The following is a 15,043-nucleotide window of genomic DNA, read 5'->3' as shown; positions in this document are numbered from 1 at the left end:
GGGCTCCAGAGTCCTGGCCATGATGGGGGTGACCAGGCCGCCTTCTGAGACTACAGCCGGTCCAGGGAGGGGCACCCCAGACTCTGCCAACAACTACAGGAGGGATGGGAGACTGGGAGACGGGAGTGGGGACCAGCCCCACTCTGCCCGGGGAAAACTCACACCCAGGGCTGGCGCCTTGCTTACCCAGAGCAGCTGGGGGGCTCAGGCGAGCGGCTTTGTCCTCTCTGGGCTCCCGGACAAGAGGCTCCCTGGGGTGGGGGCTGCAGGTGCTGCCCTCCGCCTTCCTGCTTTGCTTCTGTGCTGGAGCCTGATGACTTCAGAAAGTTTCAGTCCCGAAAGAGGATGTCAGCCCCGCAGTGGGAAGCTGCAGGGCAGGGGGCGGGAGGAGCTGGGAGCAGGGGGGTAGGAGGGAGGGAATGGGCCCTCTGCTGCCTGCAGGGCTGACTCTCAGGTCACCTTCCCAAGGCTTGACCCCCACCTTGCACAGCTGCCCCAGCTGGCAAGGGAGGGAGAAGGCAGGATCCCCTCTCCCCTCCTGCCCGCCCTGGCTGGAACATCTTCCTGGGCAGCCCCACCCCCGTGTCAGCTAACTCGGGTGCTGCTTCAGACCTCGGTGGAGGGGGCTGTACAGCGGGTAGGACACTTGTCTTGCATGGGGCCAACCTGCCAGGAGTCATCCCGGAACACAGAGCCAGGATACGCCCTGGGCCATGCTAGGTGAAGCCCGAAGATGAAAAACAAACAAACAAAAAAACTGGGGTGGAGGGAAAACAAAAAAAAGCCAGCACCCCGGGGCCTGGGAGCTGTGTGATGGCTGGAAGAAATGGAGCACAGGTTCTGCAGGAGTCCTGGGGTCCGGTCCTCAGTGCTGCTCACCCTGCAGGATTCCACAAGCATCTCCTGGAGCCACCCCTGAGCACCAAGCCAGAAGTAAACCCTGAGCACCACTGGTGCAGCCTCTTCCCCCCTCCAAGTAACCAAAGGAAAAGTAGAGCCCAGATCTCAGGAGTGCTGGGAGGGGAACTTCAGCATGTGGGACCCTGAGCTCTGAAGGCGTCAGAGAAAGAAGTTGGAGCAGGGTGTTATCTTTTGTTTTCTTGCCCACACCCAGCTGACTCCGTGCCTTTTTTTTGGCTCAGGGTTCACCCCTGGGATATGGGGTCCAGGGTGTCAAACCCCAGTTAGCCACATGCTAATCTCAGATCCCTGCCCTCTGGACTATCTCTCCAGCCAGTGTTTGCTTGTTTATTTATTTATCTTACAATTTTTAGATGTTTTATTTTCATAAACTAGTTCACAATATTTTATTGCAGATAATATTCAAAGACCAATCCCACCACCGAGTTACCTTCCCACCACAAGAAGAGTGTGTATGAAGTTTGTTGTATTTCATTCTGGAGCCATTTAAGCACGAATATAAAAGAACACAAGCAAGTATGTTAAAACCAAACAAACGTGTGCTACTTTTGGTATATAAGTGAGTTAGAGTATAAGAGGTCTTGGACCACATTAGGAAATTCGGCGACTCTCTCTTCCAGGAGCTTTAGTCTGTAGTCTCTGGGTCTGGGCCATTGATGAGATTACATGGCGCATGGAGGGGGCGGGGCAGTTCAGTTTGTGGGTGTCACTGCCAAGCTACTGGAAAACTGGGGAGCTGGGGGGAGGAGTCCCATTTCCAATTCGAGCACGCTTAGAGATCTTCATCACGGGTTCCCGCATACCTGGGTTTTCCTGCCAGTTCCCACTAGGATTAGGCTCGTCCCAGTGTGTGGAGAGTGACCGTGATCATGGCGGCAGTTGGGTTCTGGAGGTTTTTGGCTGCCGGGGTTCTGCTTGGGGCTGTGCTCGGGAGTCACTCCCAGGTGATCTTTGGGCAAACTTGGGGCTGGGGTTGCATCCAGGGCTCCTGCCTGCGAAGCCTGAGCTCAGCCTGGCGAGCCATTGCCCCATACTGCAGGTGTTCCATCAGGTCCACAGGCTTGTCCTTCAGGGGCGGCCAGGTCCGCTGCCCTGTCTTCCACACCCCATACCTCTGAACCTCATTCTTTCTCCAGAGCCACTGGTTGGGGAGAAAGGATGGTGCTTCAATGGTCGGAGGTTGGGCTGGCAGCACCATGGGGCTGAGGATAGAGAAGTGGGGTCATATTGAACTCTGGGTTGATGCCAGACTGCTCGATGGCCCACTTGTGCAGGCGGCTGTAGGGGGGGATTTCAGGCTTCTCCTGATACTTGGAGCTGTCAGTGATTTTGTCCCAAGGTAGACTCCGCTGTGTGCCTTGCTGGGGGTTCTTGTCCATCAGTCCCTCGTTCCTCTTGTTGAGCTCCATGAAGCCGAAGAACTGCTTCACGTTATTGGCTGCCAGCGTGAGCGAGTGCGCCTCGGCCGTGAGTCGGAAGAGCTGCTTTTCGTTGGCGAGGTAGCGGGCCCTGTAGGCCTCCTGTTGGTAGCCGAGCTTCAGGCAGCAGGCCTTGAGACACTTAACCAGGAACACCACCACGGCCACTGTGCAGATGAGCAGCCACCCAAAAAACTGAGACACAGAGGGCCGGTCAGGGAAAGGGGCAGCTGAGGGGGTCCGGAAGGTCGGGGTGGAGCTGGCCCTAAGCACCCCCAGCCAGCCGGCTCTGCATCGCCCGGCTGCAAATTCTGCCCCTGAAGGAGAAACCAGCATTCCCAGCGGGATTCCATCCCTCTGCCCTCACTCTGGCACCTGCTGTGTGCTTAGACTTTGCAGACCCCTGCTGCCTTCCTCTCCCCACACCCCAGGGCCTCCTTCCACATCTCAGCCTCCAAGTCTGGCTCAGACAGAGAGACTCAGTCCCATGCCACCTCGGGGAAGCCTTCAGAGACCCTCTGGGAGCCCCTACATGCCTGCTGCCTCCTCACCCTCATTATCTTATAGGAAAATTACCTCATGCTTGTCTCAAAGGCTCCCTGGGGTGGGTGTCCCTCCATTTGGCCCTGTACAGCTCTGAGCAACGGAATCCCATTCCTGTGTCTCCACACCCATCTCTTGGGATGCCCACACTCCTCTCTCTGTAGCTTCATATGTGTGTGTGTGTGTGTGTGTGTGTGTGTGTGTGTGTGTGTTGAACCTGGGTCACTGGTGATACTTCAGCAAACCTGGCTCATAGTTTAGCCTTAAGGCCTGAGGGATGTGGTGCTGCCCGAACCCTGCAGGGTAGGGGATGACCAAGTTTCCCCAGTGACGCCTGGGACACACCCAGTGATGCTTGGGAGCCTCTAGGGCTGTCCCTGGCTGTGCTCAGGGACCGTGTGGTGCCAGATTGATCGAGAATAGGCTGGGTGCACACCAGGCTTGCACCCTGGCCCTCTACTGTCCCCAGCCACAACTGGTGTTTGCCATGTCCCGACACTAGGTCAGTGCCTCCTTGCTGCTCCCTAGCCTCCTCTCTGCCCCTTCAGGCTCGAACCAGGCACCTTCCTTTACTCTGCCCTTCATTCATTCATTTATTTATTCTTCTGCTGCCTTGGAGCAAAGCCAAGGTGAAGGTAGGAGGGAGCAGGAGACGAATTTCTCAGAGGCAATAGGACCAAGATGGGATCTAAAGCAGCGGTTTCTGCCACAGACAGACCTGTCCGTGTCGGCACGGGGGTCAGATGCCTCACTTCTCACTGCCCGACTGGGGCCCGCGTGCAGGGGAGACTGTGGGCGGGCATGAGAGGCTGGAGAGCTGCTCCAAAGCTGCAGCATCACCGGCCCTACCAGAGCCCAGGGCCCGGGAAAGGGCCCCTTTGTGGTGCAGACACAGGCCCCGTGAGACCCGGCTGGCACAGGTGGTGGCCCAGGAGAGAGGTGCCAGCAGGAACTAGGGCTGTGATGAGCTGCAAGAAGACTCCCCCAAACTCTGCCCTTGACAAGACCCTAACCACAGACTAATTTGTTCTGTTTTCTCTTTTGCTTTTTGGGTCACACCCGCGGTGCTCTGGGGACCATACGGGATGCCCAATTCAGTTCTGCCGTGTGCAAGGCCAGCACCCTCACCGCTGTACTAACACTCTGGCCCCCACTACAGATTCTTATCTGCATGGAAAACCTCAAGCCGGGCAGTTTGGGGCACTTTGTGAGCCAACGGGGAGCCTCCTCGACTGGGTAGCCGCATCCCAGCCTGAGTGTGTAAATCCGCTTTTACCTTGGGGCATCCCCCACTCTCTCCCCTCTGCTCCTGTTCCCTTTGAAACTCTGGCTGATTCCCTCCCTCTTCCTCTCTCCCTTCCCTAACTAAAACGATTGGAGTTAAGTTTTAAGCATTCATGGGGTCTGCTGGGTTTCACCAAAACCCAATACATCAAAGTTCTTATCTGGAGGGGCTGGGAAAAGACTTTGGCAATAGAGCACTTTCTTTGCATGTGTGAGTCCGGGTTCCACCCCCAGCACTGCAAAAATGAACAAAACTCTCTTATTTGAAATGGGACAATGATTATTTTTTTTTTTTGGTTTTTGGCGTCACACCTGGTGATACACAGGGGTTACTCCTGGCTCATGCACTCAGGAATTATTCCTGGCAGGACTCGGGGGACCATATGGGATGCTGGGATTCGAACTTGCATGCCGTATGCAATGCTAATGCCTACCCTCTGTGCTATTGCTCCAGCCCCAAGAAAATGATTCTTATCACACTAAGAATCTTGCTTAATGGCTGCCACTGATTACGGGAACCCAGGATCTGGATGGGCACTGAGCACCGCACCAACTCCCAGGGAAGGGATGAGCATCCCTCAGCACAGCCTTACCTGAGACTCAAACTTGAGCCTGCGGCTCACCTCCTCCCGGAACCCAGACAGGTTGTCAGGGCTCTCCCCGCAAGGGAACCTGGCCAGGATCTGCGTGGCGTGGGAGAGAGGGAAGCTCTCTTTCTCAGCCGTGAGCGAGGACGGGTCCACAAACTCGCTGAATGCACAGACGTAGGCGTCCCCGCGAAGCAGGGAGATGACCAACCAGTGAGGGGGGCCACGAGAGCGCGACCCCCGATAGAATATAGGATGCCTGGGCATTGCTTGATCCTGAAACACCGGCACCCGTCCACCAGGTTCCTGGTTTGGTTGTTGAGGATGATGCTGATGAAGAAGAGCAACAAGGCGGGCCCCAAGGTGGCCATCAGCCCGTACCAGAAATTCTGAACTGGTGCGCAAGGGCACTGGAAGGCCAACAAGGAGAAGACCTCCTGGCCACCTGTGGTGCCTAGAGCAACCAGCCCATTTAATATCACCAAATCGTTGCTCCTGAAAATGCGCGACAGGAAGCGGACGATGGGGTTAGCCATGGTGTTGGGCAGGGGCTGCACGAGGAGGAAGTGCCGGCTGGCAGGAACCTTGCAGCAGGGCCAGGCTGGTCACTCCAGTGGCAGCTGGGCATCTCCTGTAGGACAGCAGGAGACAGAAGAATGTCTGCTCTGAACCTGACCCCCAGGGGCAGCCCCTGCAGTCAGGATGACAAGGGGGTAGTGATGGTGGCCCGCAACCTACTCAGCCATCATTCCTCATCTTCGGGACCCCTCAGTGGGCTGTCAGCCCCCAGACTCGCGGAGAAGGGGCAGTGGCCCCAGGGTGGCCTCTCAGGGGCAGAGCTGTGGGCCCTCCTCCTGGATGCTCAGACCTCCTGGCTTCCACCAGCTTCTTCCTGGGGGCTGAGGAGGGCCCCATGGCCTGCCAGCAGCGACAGGACGCTCACTTCCCTTCGGACTGCGGATTGGGTCCGGGCAGTGGTCTGTTGGGCCAGTGTCCTGATGTGGGAGGGGACCTGCGCCCCGATGGGGGGAGGTGACCCTGTGCTGTGGAGTGGCGCTGGGGAGAGTCCCGGGAACCATCGCCCACCTGAGGGCCTCAGGTGGGCTCCCGGCTCCCGCCCACTCGGGCATCTCCTCTGGGCCCCTGTCTTCTCAGGGAGGCGGGAGGGCCAGGGAGGGAGTGCAGAGGCCTGGCCATGGCCCCCGCATCTCTCTCCTGCCGGGGCTCCAGAGAAACTGTCAGAGTGGGCAGAAGGGGTCATGCTCCCCTTTATGAGGAGCAGGAAATGCCCCCAGGAAGTTCTGGAGCCCTCGGTGGGGGATGTGGCCCAAGGCAGAGCTCAGGCCTCTTCCCTGTGAAGACCTGGGTTCAGCACCCTCCCCTGCAAACTGCAAACATGGAGGTGCCCGGTAGGACTTTGGAGCAGCATCTCAGGAGCCTTGGGTGGTTGGGTGAAGTGAATTTTCCATATCGCAGACTCTGCTGACCTTACTCTTTGCTCACCCTTAGGCCCTAAGGAACCTTCTTTCCCCCAATTTATCTTTCCAACTCGGAAGCCCTGAGCACCAGACCCTGGGCCCAGGCCCCCCAGCCTGCCAGCTACAGGAAATCTGGGCCCCTGGACCCAAGGTTCTCTGGGGTTCACTCCCCTGGCACCACCCACACGGCTGAGACGGGGCCTGGGTGTGGCCTGTCTCCCCATCTGTCTCTCCAACTCTGTGAGCTAAAGCCTAAGTCCTCAGGTTGTGGGGTGGGGAGAGCAGACAGGTGGGGCATCGCCCAGAGGTGCCCCACGCGGCCCCCTCTCTACACCTGTGCCCCATCTGCTAACCGCCAAGACTTCCCCATGGGTCAGGGCTGAACTCGATCACTGCAGGGGAGAGATCTGACCCCCACCCAGAGGGAGAGTGAATTGGTCTCTCTCCCAGAGAAAGGAGTTTGAGGGGACTCTGGGGCTGGTGCCCGCATGGCCCCTCGCTCTGCCTCGGCCCTTCTTGGCTTTTAGGCTCCCGTGAGTGCAGACCCTGGGTGCAAAGTTCCCAAGTAGGGTTCCAGAGGCCTGGCCACCAGTGGGGGTCACTGAAGATGGACCAGGTCCTCTTCTGAGAGCGAGGCCCAGGCCAGTGAGGGGCATCCCCAGATTTCTCCTACAAAACCGGGAGGGGTGGGAGTGAAGACCGGCCCGACTCCGCTCTGGGTCAAGTCACACACCGCAGGGCAGGCGCCTTGCTTACCCAGAGCTCCAGATCAGGCGGCCCGGGGTGTGGAGGCCTCCCGCGACGCCCTTCGCCTTCCTGCTTTGCTTCTGTGCCCGAACTGGGTGGCTTCAGAAAGTTTTGCTCCAGAAAAGAGGAGGGTCAGCTGATCAATGTCTCGCATGTCAGCCCCAACTTGGGAAATGGGCAGGGCAGAGGGTGGGGAGCAGGGGTGCAGGAGGGAGGGGATGGACTCTGCAGATTACACTGTAAGATCTCAGCAGGTCAGGGCCAGGCCCAGCCACCCTGAGAGGCTCCCCCCACCGTGCAGAGCTGCCCCGGCTGGGGAGGGAGGGATCACCTCTCCCCCTCCTGCCCTGCCTGACTCATATTCCCAGAAGGTCGCACCCCTGTTCCAGCTAACTCTGATATGGCTTCAGACCTCAGGTGGAGGGACCCATGAGATAATACAGCAGGTGGGCACTTGTCTTGCACAGGGGCACTGAGGTGCCCAATCCCTGGCATCATATATAGTCCCTTGAGCCTCCGCAGAAGTCAGCCCTGAGCACAGACCCAGGAGTAAGTCTTTAGCAAAACTAGGTGTGATCAGGTCTCATAACTAAGAAAAAAAAAAGCAAAATCTTTTTTTGTTTGTTTGTTTTGTACTTTTTGGTTCATACCCAGCAATGATCAGGGGTTATTCCTGGCTCTGCATTCAGGAATCACTCCTGGCAGTGCTTAGGGGACCATATGGGATGTTGGGAATTGAACCCGGGTCAGCCGTGTGCAAGGCAAACACCTTACCCACTGTGCAATTGCTCCTGCCTCCAAAAAGCAAAATCTTAGGTGGAGGGAAACAAACAAAAACAAACACCTAAGGGTCTGGGAGACGTGTTTTCTGGATGAACTCGGGGGCAGGTTCTGCAGGAGTCCTGCGGTCCGGTCCTCAGCGCTATTCGCTCTGCCTGGTCCTACGGCATCTCCCGGAGCCACCCCTCAGCACCAAGCTGCATGCACACCCTGAGTATCACTGGCGCAGCCTTTACCCCCCCAAACTGATGAAACCAGAGTAGAGCCCAAATCTCAGGAGTGTTGGGTGGGAACTTCAGAATGTGGGAACCCTGGGCCAGGAGGGCGTCAGTGGGTGGATTTGGAGCAAGGTGTTGTTTTTTGTTTTTTTTGCCAAACCCAGCTGAATCCTTACATTTTTTTTTTTTCTCAAGGATCATCCCTGGGGTATGTGGTGCCCGGTCAATGTGCCCCAGGTCAGTCACTTACAAGGCAAGAGCCCTTCAGCCAGTGCTTATTTATTTATTTTACAATTTTTATATATTTTATTTTCATAAAGTAGTTTATAATAGTTCATTGCAGATAATATTCAAAGACCAATTCCACCACCGAGCACCTTCCCACCACAATAGGATAGTGTATGAAGGCCGTTGTATTTCATTCTGGAGCCATTTAAGCTCGAATATAAAAGAACATATGCAAGTATGTTAAAACCAAACAAATGTGTGCTACTTTTGGTATATAAGTGAGTTAGAGTATAAGAGGTCTTGAGGCCAAATTAGGAAATTCGGCGACTCTCTCTTCCAGGAGCTTTAGTCTGTAGTCTCTGGGTCTGGGCCATTGATGAGATTACATGGAGAAGGGGGGGGTGGGGGAGTTCAGTTTGTGGGTGTCACTGCCAAGCTACTGGAAGACTGGGGAGCTGGGGGGAGGAGTCCCATTTCCAATTCGAGCACGCTTAGAGATCTTCATCACGGGTTCCCGCATACCTGGGTTTTCCTGCCAGTTCCCACTAGGATTAGGTTCGTCCCAGTGTGTGGAGAGCGACCGAGATCATGGCGGCAGTTGGGTTCTGGAGGTTTTTGGCTGCCGGGGTTCTGCTTGGGGCTGTGCTCGGGAGTCACTCCCGGGTGATGCTTGGGCAAACTTGGGGCTGGGGTTGTATCCAGAGCTCCTGCTTGCGAAGCCTAAGCTCAGCCTGGTGAGCCATTGCCCCACACTGCGGGCGTTCCATCAGGCCCACAGGCCTGTCCTTCAGGGGCGGCCCGTTCCGCTGCCCTCTCCTCCACACCCCATACCGCTGAACCTCATTCTTTCTCCAGAGCCGGTGGTTTGAGAGAAAGGGTGGTGCTTCAATGGTCAGAGGTTGGGCTGGCAGCAAGTTGGGGCTGAGGGTATGGAAGTAGGGTCATATTGAACTCCTTGTCGATGCTAGACCGCCTGTTGGCCCACTTGTGCAGGCGGCTGTAGAGGGGGATGCCCAGCATCTCCTGGTACTCGGATATACCAGTGATGTTGTCCCACGGTAGACTCAGCTGTGTGCCTTGCTTTGGGAACTTGGCCATCAGTGCCTGGTCCCTCTGGCTGAGCGCCACAAAGCCGAAGAACTGCTTCACGTTGTTGGCGGCCAGAGCGAGTGAGTGCGCCTCGGCTGTGCGTTGGAAGAGCTGCTCCTCGTTGGCGAGGTAGCGGGCCCAGTAGGCCTCCTGTTGGTAGCCGAGCCTTGAAGAGCAGGCCTTGAGGCACTTGGTCAGGAACACCACCACGGCCACTGTGCAGATGAGCAGCCACCCTAATAGCTGAGACACAGAGGGCCGGTCAGGAAAAGGGGCAGCTGAGGGGGTCCGGAGCGGTTGGGGTGGATTGGCCCTCAGCATCCCCCAGCCAGCTGGCTCTGCATCACTTGGCTGCAAATTCTGCCCCTGAAGGAGAAACCAGCATTCCCAGCGGGATTTCCATCCCTCTGCCCTCACTCTGGCACCTGCTCTGTGCTTAGACTTTGCAGACCCCTGCTGCCTTCCTCTCCCCCCACCCCAGGGCCTCCTTCCACATCTCAGCCTCCAAGTCTGGCTCAGACAGAGAGGCTCAGTCCCATGCCACCTCGGGGAAGCCTTCAGAAACCCTTTGGGAGGCCCTACATGCCTGCTTCCTCCTCACCCTCACTATCTTATAGGAAAATTACCTCATGCTTGTCTCAAAGGCTCCCTGGGGTGTGTATCCCTCCATTTGGCCCTGTACAGCTCTGAGCAACAGAATCCCATTCCTGTGTCTCCACACCCATCTCCTGGGCTGCCCACACTCCTCTTTACTGTAGCTTCGCGCGCGCGTGTGTGTGTGTGTGTGTGTGTGTGTGTGTGTGTGTGTGTGTGTGTTGTACTGTACCCAGGTCACTGGTGATACTTCAGCTAACCTGGCTCATAGTTTAGCCTTAAGGCCTGAGGGATGTGGTGCTGCCCGAACCCTGCAGGGTAGGGGATGACCAAGTTTCCCCAGTGACGCCTGGGACACACCCAGTGATGCTTGGGAGCCTCCAGGGCTGTCCCTGGCTTTGCTCAGGGACCGTGTGGTGCCAGATTGATCGAGAATGGGCTGGGTGCACACCAGGCTTGCACCCTGGCCCCTGTACTATCCCCAGCCCCAACTGGTGTTTCCCATGGCCCGAGACTAGGTCAGTGCCTTCTTGTCCCTCCCCAGCCTCTTCTCTGACCCTTCAGGCTCCACCAGTCATCTTCCTTTACTCAGCCCTTCATTCATTTATTTATTTATCCCTCTGCTGCCTAGGAGCAAAGCCAAGGTGAAGGTAGGAGGGAGCAGGAGACGAATTTCTCAGAGGCAATAGGACCAAGATGGGATCTAAAGCAGCGGTTTCTGCCACAGACAGACCTGTCCGTGTCAGCAGGTGGGGTCAGATGCCTCACTTCTCACTGCCCGACTGGGGCCCGCGTGCTGGGGAGACTGTGGGCGGGCATGAGAGGCTGGAGAGCTGCTCCAAAGCTGCAGCATCACCGGCCCTACCAGAGCCCAGGGCCCGGGAAAGGGCCCCTTTGTGGTGCAGACACAGGCCCCGTGAGACCCGGCTGGCACAGGTGGTGGCCCAGGAGAGAGGTGCCAGCAGGAACTAGGGCTGTGATGAGCTGCAAGAAGACTCCCCCAAACTCTGCCCTTGACAAGACCCTAACCACAGACTAATTTGTTCTGTTTTCTCTTTTGCTTTTTGAGTCACACCCGCGGTGCTCTGGGGACCATACGGGATGCCCAATTCAGGTCTGCCGTGTGCAAGGCCAGCACCCTCACCGCTGTACTAACACTCTGGCCCCCACTACAGACTCTTATCTGCATGGAAAGCCTCAAGCTGGGGCAGTTTGGGGCACTTTGTGAGCCAACGGGGAGCCTCCCCGACTGGGCACCAGCATCCCAGCCTGAGTGTGTAAATCCACTTTTACCTTGGGGCATCGCAGCTCTCTCCCCTCTGCTCCTGTTCCCTTTGAAACCCTGGCTATTTCCCTCCCTCTTCCTCTCTCCCCCTTCCCTAACTAAAATGAATGGAGCATTCATAGTGTCTGCTGGATTTCACCAAAACCCAATACATCAAAATTCTTATCTGGAGGGGCTGGGAAAAAACTTGGCAATGGAGCACTTTCCTTGCATGTGTGAGTCCGGGTTCCACCCCCAGCACTGCAAAAATGAACAAAACTCTCTTATTTGAAATGGGAAAATGATTCTTTTCTTTTTCTTTTTGGTATCACACCTGGCGATACACAGGGGTCACTCTTGGCTCTGCACTCAGGAATTACACAGGTGGTGCTCAGGGGACCATACAGGATGCTGGGAATCAAACCCGGGTCGGCTGCATGCAAGGCAAACACCCTACCCACTGTGCTATCTCTCCAGCCCCGATTCTGGTGTTTTTTTTTTTTTTTTGGGTCAATCTGGCGATGCACAGGGGTTACTGCTGGCTCATGCACTCAGGAATTATTCCTGGCAGGGCTCGGGGACCATATGGGATGCTGGGATTCGACCCCGGTCCGCTGTGTGCAAGGCAAACGCCCTATCTCTGTGCTATTGCTCCAGCCCCAAGAAAATGATTCTTATCACACTAAGAATCTTGCTTAATGGCTGCCATATATTACGGGAACCCAGGATCTGGATGGGCACTGAGCCGCCCGCCACCTCCCAGGGAAGGGATGAGCATCCCTCAGCACAGCCTTACCTGAGACTCATACTTGAGCCTGCGGCTCACCTCCTCCCGGAACCCAGACAGGTTGTCAGGGCTCTCCCCGCAAGGGAACCTGGCCAGGATCTGCGTGGCGTGGGAGAGAGGGAAGCTCTCGTTCCCAGCCGTGAGCGAGGACGGGTCCACAAACTCGCTGAATGCGCAGACGTAGGCGTCCCCGCGCAGCAGGGAGATGACCAACCAGGTAAGCGGGGCCACGAGAGCCCGACCCATGATAGAATATAGGATGCATGGGCATTGCTTGATCCTGAAACACCGGCACCCGTCCACCAGGTTCCTGGTTTGGTTGTTGAGGATGATGCTGATGAAGAAGAGCAACAAGGCGGGCCCCAAAGTGGCCGTTAACCCATACCGGAAGTTCCGAACTGGAGAGCACGGGCACTGGAAGGCCAACAAGGAGAAGAGCTCCTGGCCCCCCATGGTGCCCAGAGCCACCAGCACATTTAATGTTACCAAATCCTTGCTCCTGAAAATGTGTGACAGGAAGCGGACGATGGGGTTAGCCATGGTGTCGGGCAGGGGCTGCACGAGGAGGAAGTGCGGGCTGGCAGGACCTTGTAGCAGGGCCGGGCTGGTCACTCCGGTGGCAGCTGGGCACCTCCTGTAGGACAGTAGGAGACAGAAGAATGCTGCTCTGAACTCAGACCCCAGGGACAGCCCCTGGGGTCAGGCTGACAAGGGGCAGTGATGGAGGCCCACATCCTACTCAGCCACCATTCCTCATCCTCGGGACCCCTCAGTGGGCTGTCAGCCCCCAGACTCGCGAAGAAGGGGCAGTTGCCCCAGGTTGACCTCTCAGGGGCAGAGTTGTGGGCCCTCCTCCTCGGATGCACAGACCTCCTGGCTTCCACCAGCTTCTTCCTGGGGGCTGAGGAGGGCCCCGTGGCCTGCCAGCAGCGACAGGACGCTCACTTCCCTTCGGACTGCGGATTGGGTCCGGGCAGTGGTCTGTTGAGGCAGTGTCCTGATGTGGGAGGGGACCTGCGCCCCCGATGGGGGAAGGTGACCCTGTGCTGTGGAGTGGCGCTGGGGAGAGTCCGGGGCACCTTCGCCCACCTGGGGGCCTCAGGTGGGCTCCCAGCTCCCGCCCACTCGGGCATCTCCTCTGGGCCCCTGTCTTCTCAGGGAGGCGGGAGGGCCAGGGAGGGAGTGCAGAGGCCTGGCCATGGCCCCGCATCTCTCTCCTGCCGGGGCTCCAGAGAAACTGTCAGAGTGGGCGGAAGGGGTCATGCTCCCCTTTATGAGGAGCAGGAAATCCCCCCAGGAAGTTCTGGAGCCCTCGGTGGGGGATGTGGCCCAAGGCAGAGCTCAGGCCTCTTCCCTGTGAAGACCTGGGTTCAGCACCCTCCCCTGCAAACTGCAAACATGGAGGTGCCCGGCTGGACTTTGGAGCTTCATCTCAGGAGCCTTGGGTGGTGGGATGAAGTGAATTTTCCATCTCTCCAGTCTGCTGACCTTATTTTTTGCTCACCCGTAGGCCCTAAGGAACCTTCTCTCCCCCAATTTCTCTTTCCAACTCGGAAGCCCTGAGCACCAGACCCTGGGCCCAGGCCCCCCAGCCTGCCAGCTACAGTAAATCTGGGCCCCTGGACCCAGGGTTCTCTGGGGTTCACTCCCCTGGCACCGTCCACACAGCTGAGACGGGGCCTAGGTGTGGCCTGTCTCCCCATCTGTCTCTCCAACTCTGTGAGCTAAAGCCGAAGTCCTCAGGTTGTGGGGTGGGGAGAGCAGACAGGTGGGGCATCGCCCAGAGGTGCCCCACGCGGCCCCCTCTCTACACCTGTGCCCCATCTGCTTACCGCCAAGACTTCCCCATGGGTCAGGGCTGAACTCGCTTGCTGCAGGGGAGAGATCTGACCCCCACCCAGAGGGAGAGTGGATTGGTGTCTCTCCCAGAGAAAGGAGTTTGAGGGGACTCTGGGGCTGGTGCCCGCATGGCCCCTCGCTCTGCCTCGGCCCTTCTTGGCTTTTAGGCTCCCGTGAGTGCAGACCCTGGGTGCAAAGTTCCCAAGTAGGGTTCCAGAGGCCTGGCCAGCAGTGGGGGTCACTGCGGAGGGACCAGGTCCTCTTCTGAGAGCGAGGCCCAGGCCAGTGAGGGGCATCCCCAGATTTCTCCTACAAAACCGGGAGGGGTGGGAGTGAAGACCGGCCCGACTCCGCTCTGGGTCAAGTCACACACCGCAGGGCAGGCGCCTTGCTTACCCAGAGCTCCAGATCAGGCGGCCCGGGGTGTGGAGGCCTCCCGCGACGCCCTTCGCCTTCCTGCTTTGCTTCTGTGCCCGAACTGGGTGGCTTCAGAAAGTTTTGCTCCAGAAAAGAGGAGGGTCAGCTGATCAATGACGCGCATGTCAGCCCCAACTTGGGAAATGGGCAGGGAAGAGGGTGGGGAGCATGGGTGCGGGGTGGGGGGGGACTCTGCAGATTACACTGTAAGATCTCAACAGGTCAGGGCCAGGCCCAGCCACCCTGAGAGGCTCCCCCACCGTGCAGAGCTGCCTGGCTGGGGAGGGAGGGATCACCTCTCCCCCTCCTGCCCTGCCTGACTCATATTCCCAGCAGGTCGCACCCCTGTTCCAGCTAACTCTGATATGGCTTCAGACCTCAGGTGGAGGGACCCATGAGATAATACAGCAGGTGGGCACTTGTCTTGCACAGGGGCACTGAGGGGCCCAACCCCTGGCATCGTATAGAGTCCCCTGAGCCTCAGCAGAAGTCAGCCCGGAGCACAGAGCCAGGAGTAAGTCTTTAGCAGAACTAGGTGTGATCAGGTCTCATAACTAAGAAGAAAAAAACAGCAAAATCTATTTTGTTTGTTAGTTTTTTCCTTTTTTTGGTCATATCCAGTAATGATCAGTTGTTACTCCTGGCTCTGCATTCAGGAATCACTCCTGGCAGTGCTTAGGGGACCATATGGGATGCTGGGAATTGAACCCAGCATCTAGTTGAACCAGCAACTAAGGATCTGGGAGATGTGTTTTCTGGATGAACTGGGGGGCAGGTTCTGCAGGAGTCCTGGGGTCTGGTCCTCAGAGCTACTCACCCTGCAGGATTCCAGAAGCATCTCCCAGAGTC

At 57.4% G+C, this 15,043-nt stretch overlaps 2 protein-coding genes across 2 annotated transcripts; both read right to left on the bottom strand.

Moving 5' to 3' along the window:
• Positions 1–2,087: 2,087 nt before the first annotated feature.
• Positions 2,088–5,289, bottom strand: LOC129399363 (calcium homeostasis modulator protein 2-like). Its single transcript, XM_055119182.1, has 3 exons — positions 5,045–5,289; positions 4,760–4,916; positions 2,088–2,534 (listed from the first exon to the last, which is right to left on the bottom strand). The coding sequence occupies exons 1-3, from the start codon at positions 5,287–5,289 to the stop codon at positions 2,088–2,090; spliced, it is 849 nt and encodes a 282-aa protein (XP_054975157.1).
• A 3,800-nt stretch (positions 5,290–9,089) lies between these two features.
• LOC129399362 (calcium homeostasis modulator protein 2-like) lies at positions 9,090–12,478 on the bottom strand. The gene is made up of 2 exons (XM_055119181.1): positions 11,948–12,478; positions 9,090–9,536 (listed from the first exon to the last, which is right to left on the bottom strand). The coding sequence occupies exons 1-2, from the start codon at positions 12,476–12,478 to the stop codon at positions 9,090–9,092; spliced, it is 978 nt and encodes a 325-aa protein (XP_054975156.1).
• Positions 12,479–15,043: the final 2,565 nt, after the last annotated feature.

This window comes from Sorex araneus, chromosome 11 (genome assembly GCF_027595985.1).
Source record: "Sorex araneus isolate mSorAra2 chromosome 11, mSorAra2.pri, whole genome shotgun sequence".
Classification (NCBI taxonomy): Eukaryota; Metazoa; Chordata; class Mammalia; order Eulipotyphla; family Soricidae; genus Sorex; species Sorex araneus.
The sequence above is the reverse complement of the archived record's forward strand: the minus strand, read 5'-3'. Positions and strand labels throughout refer to the sequence as shown.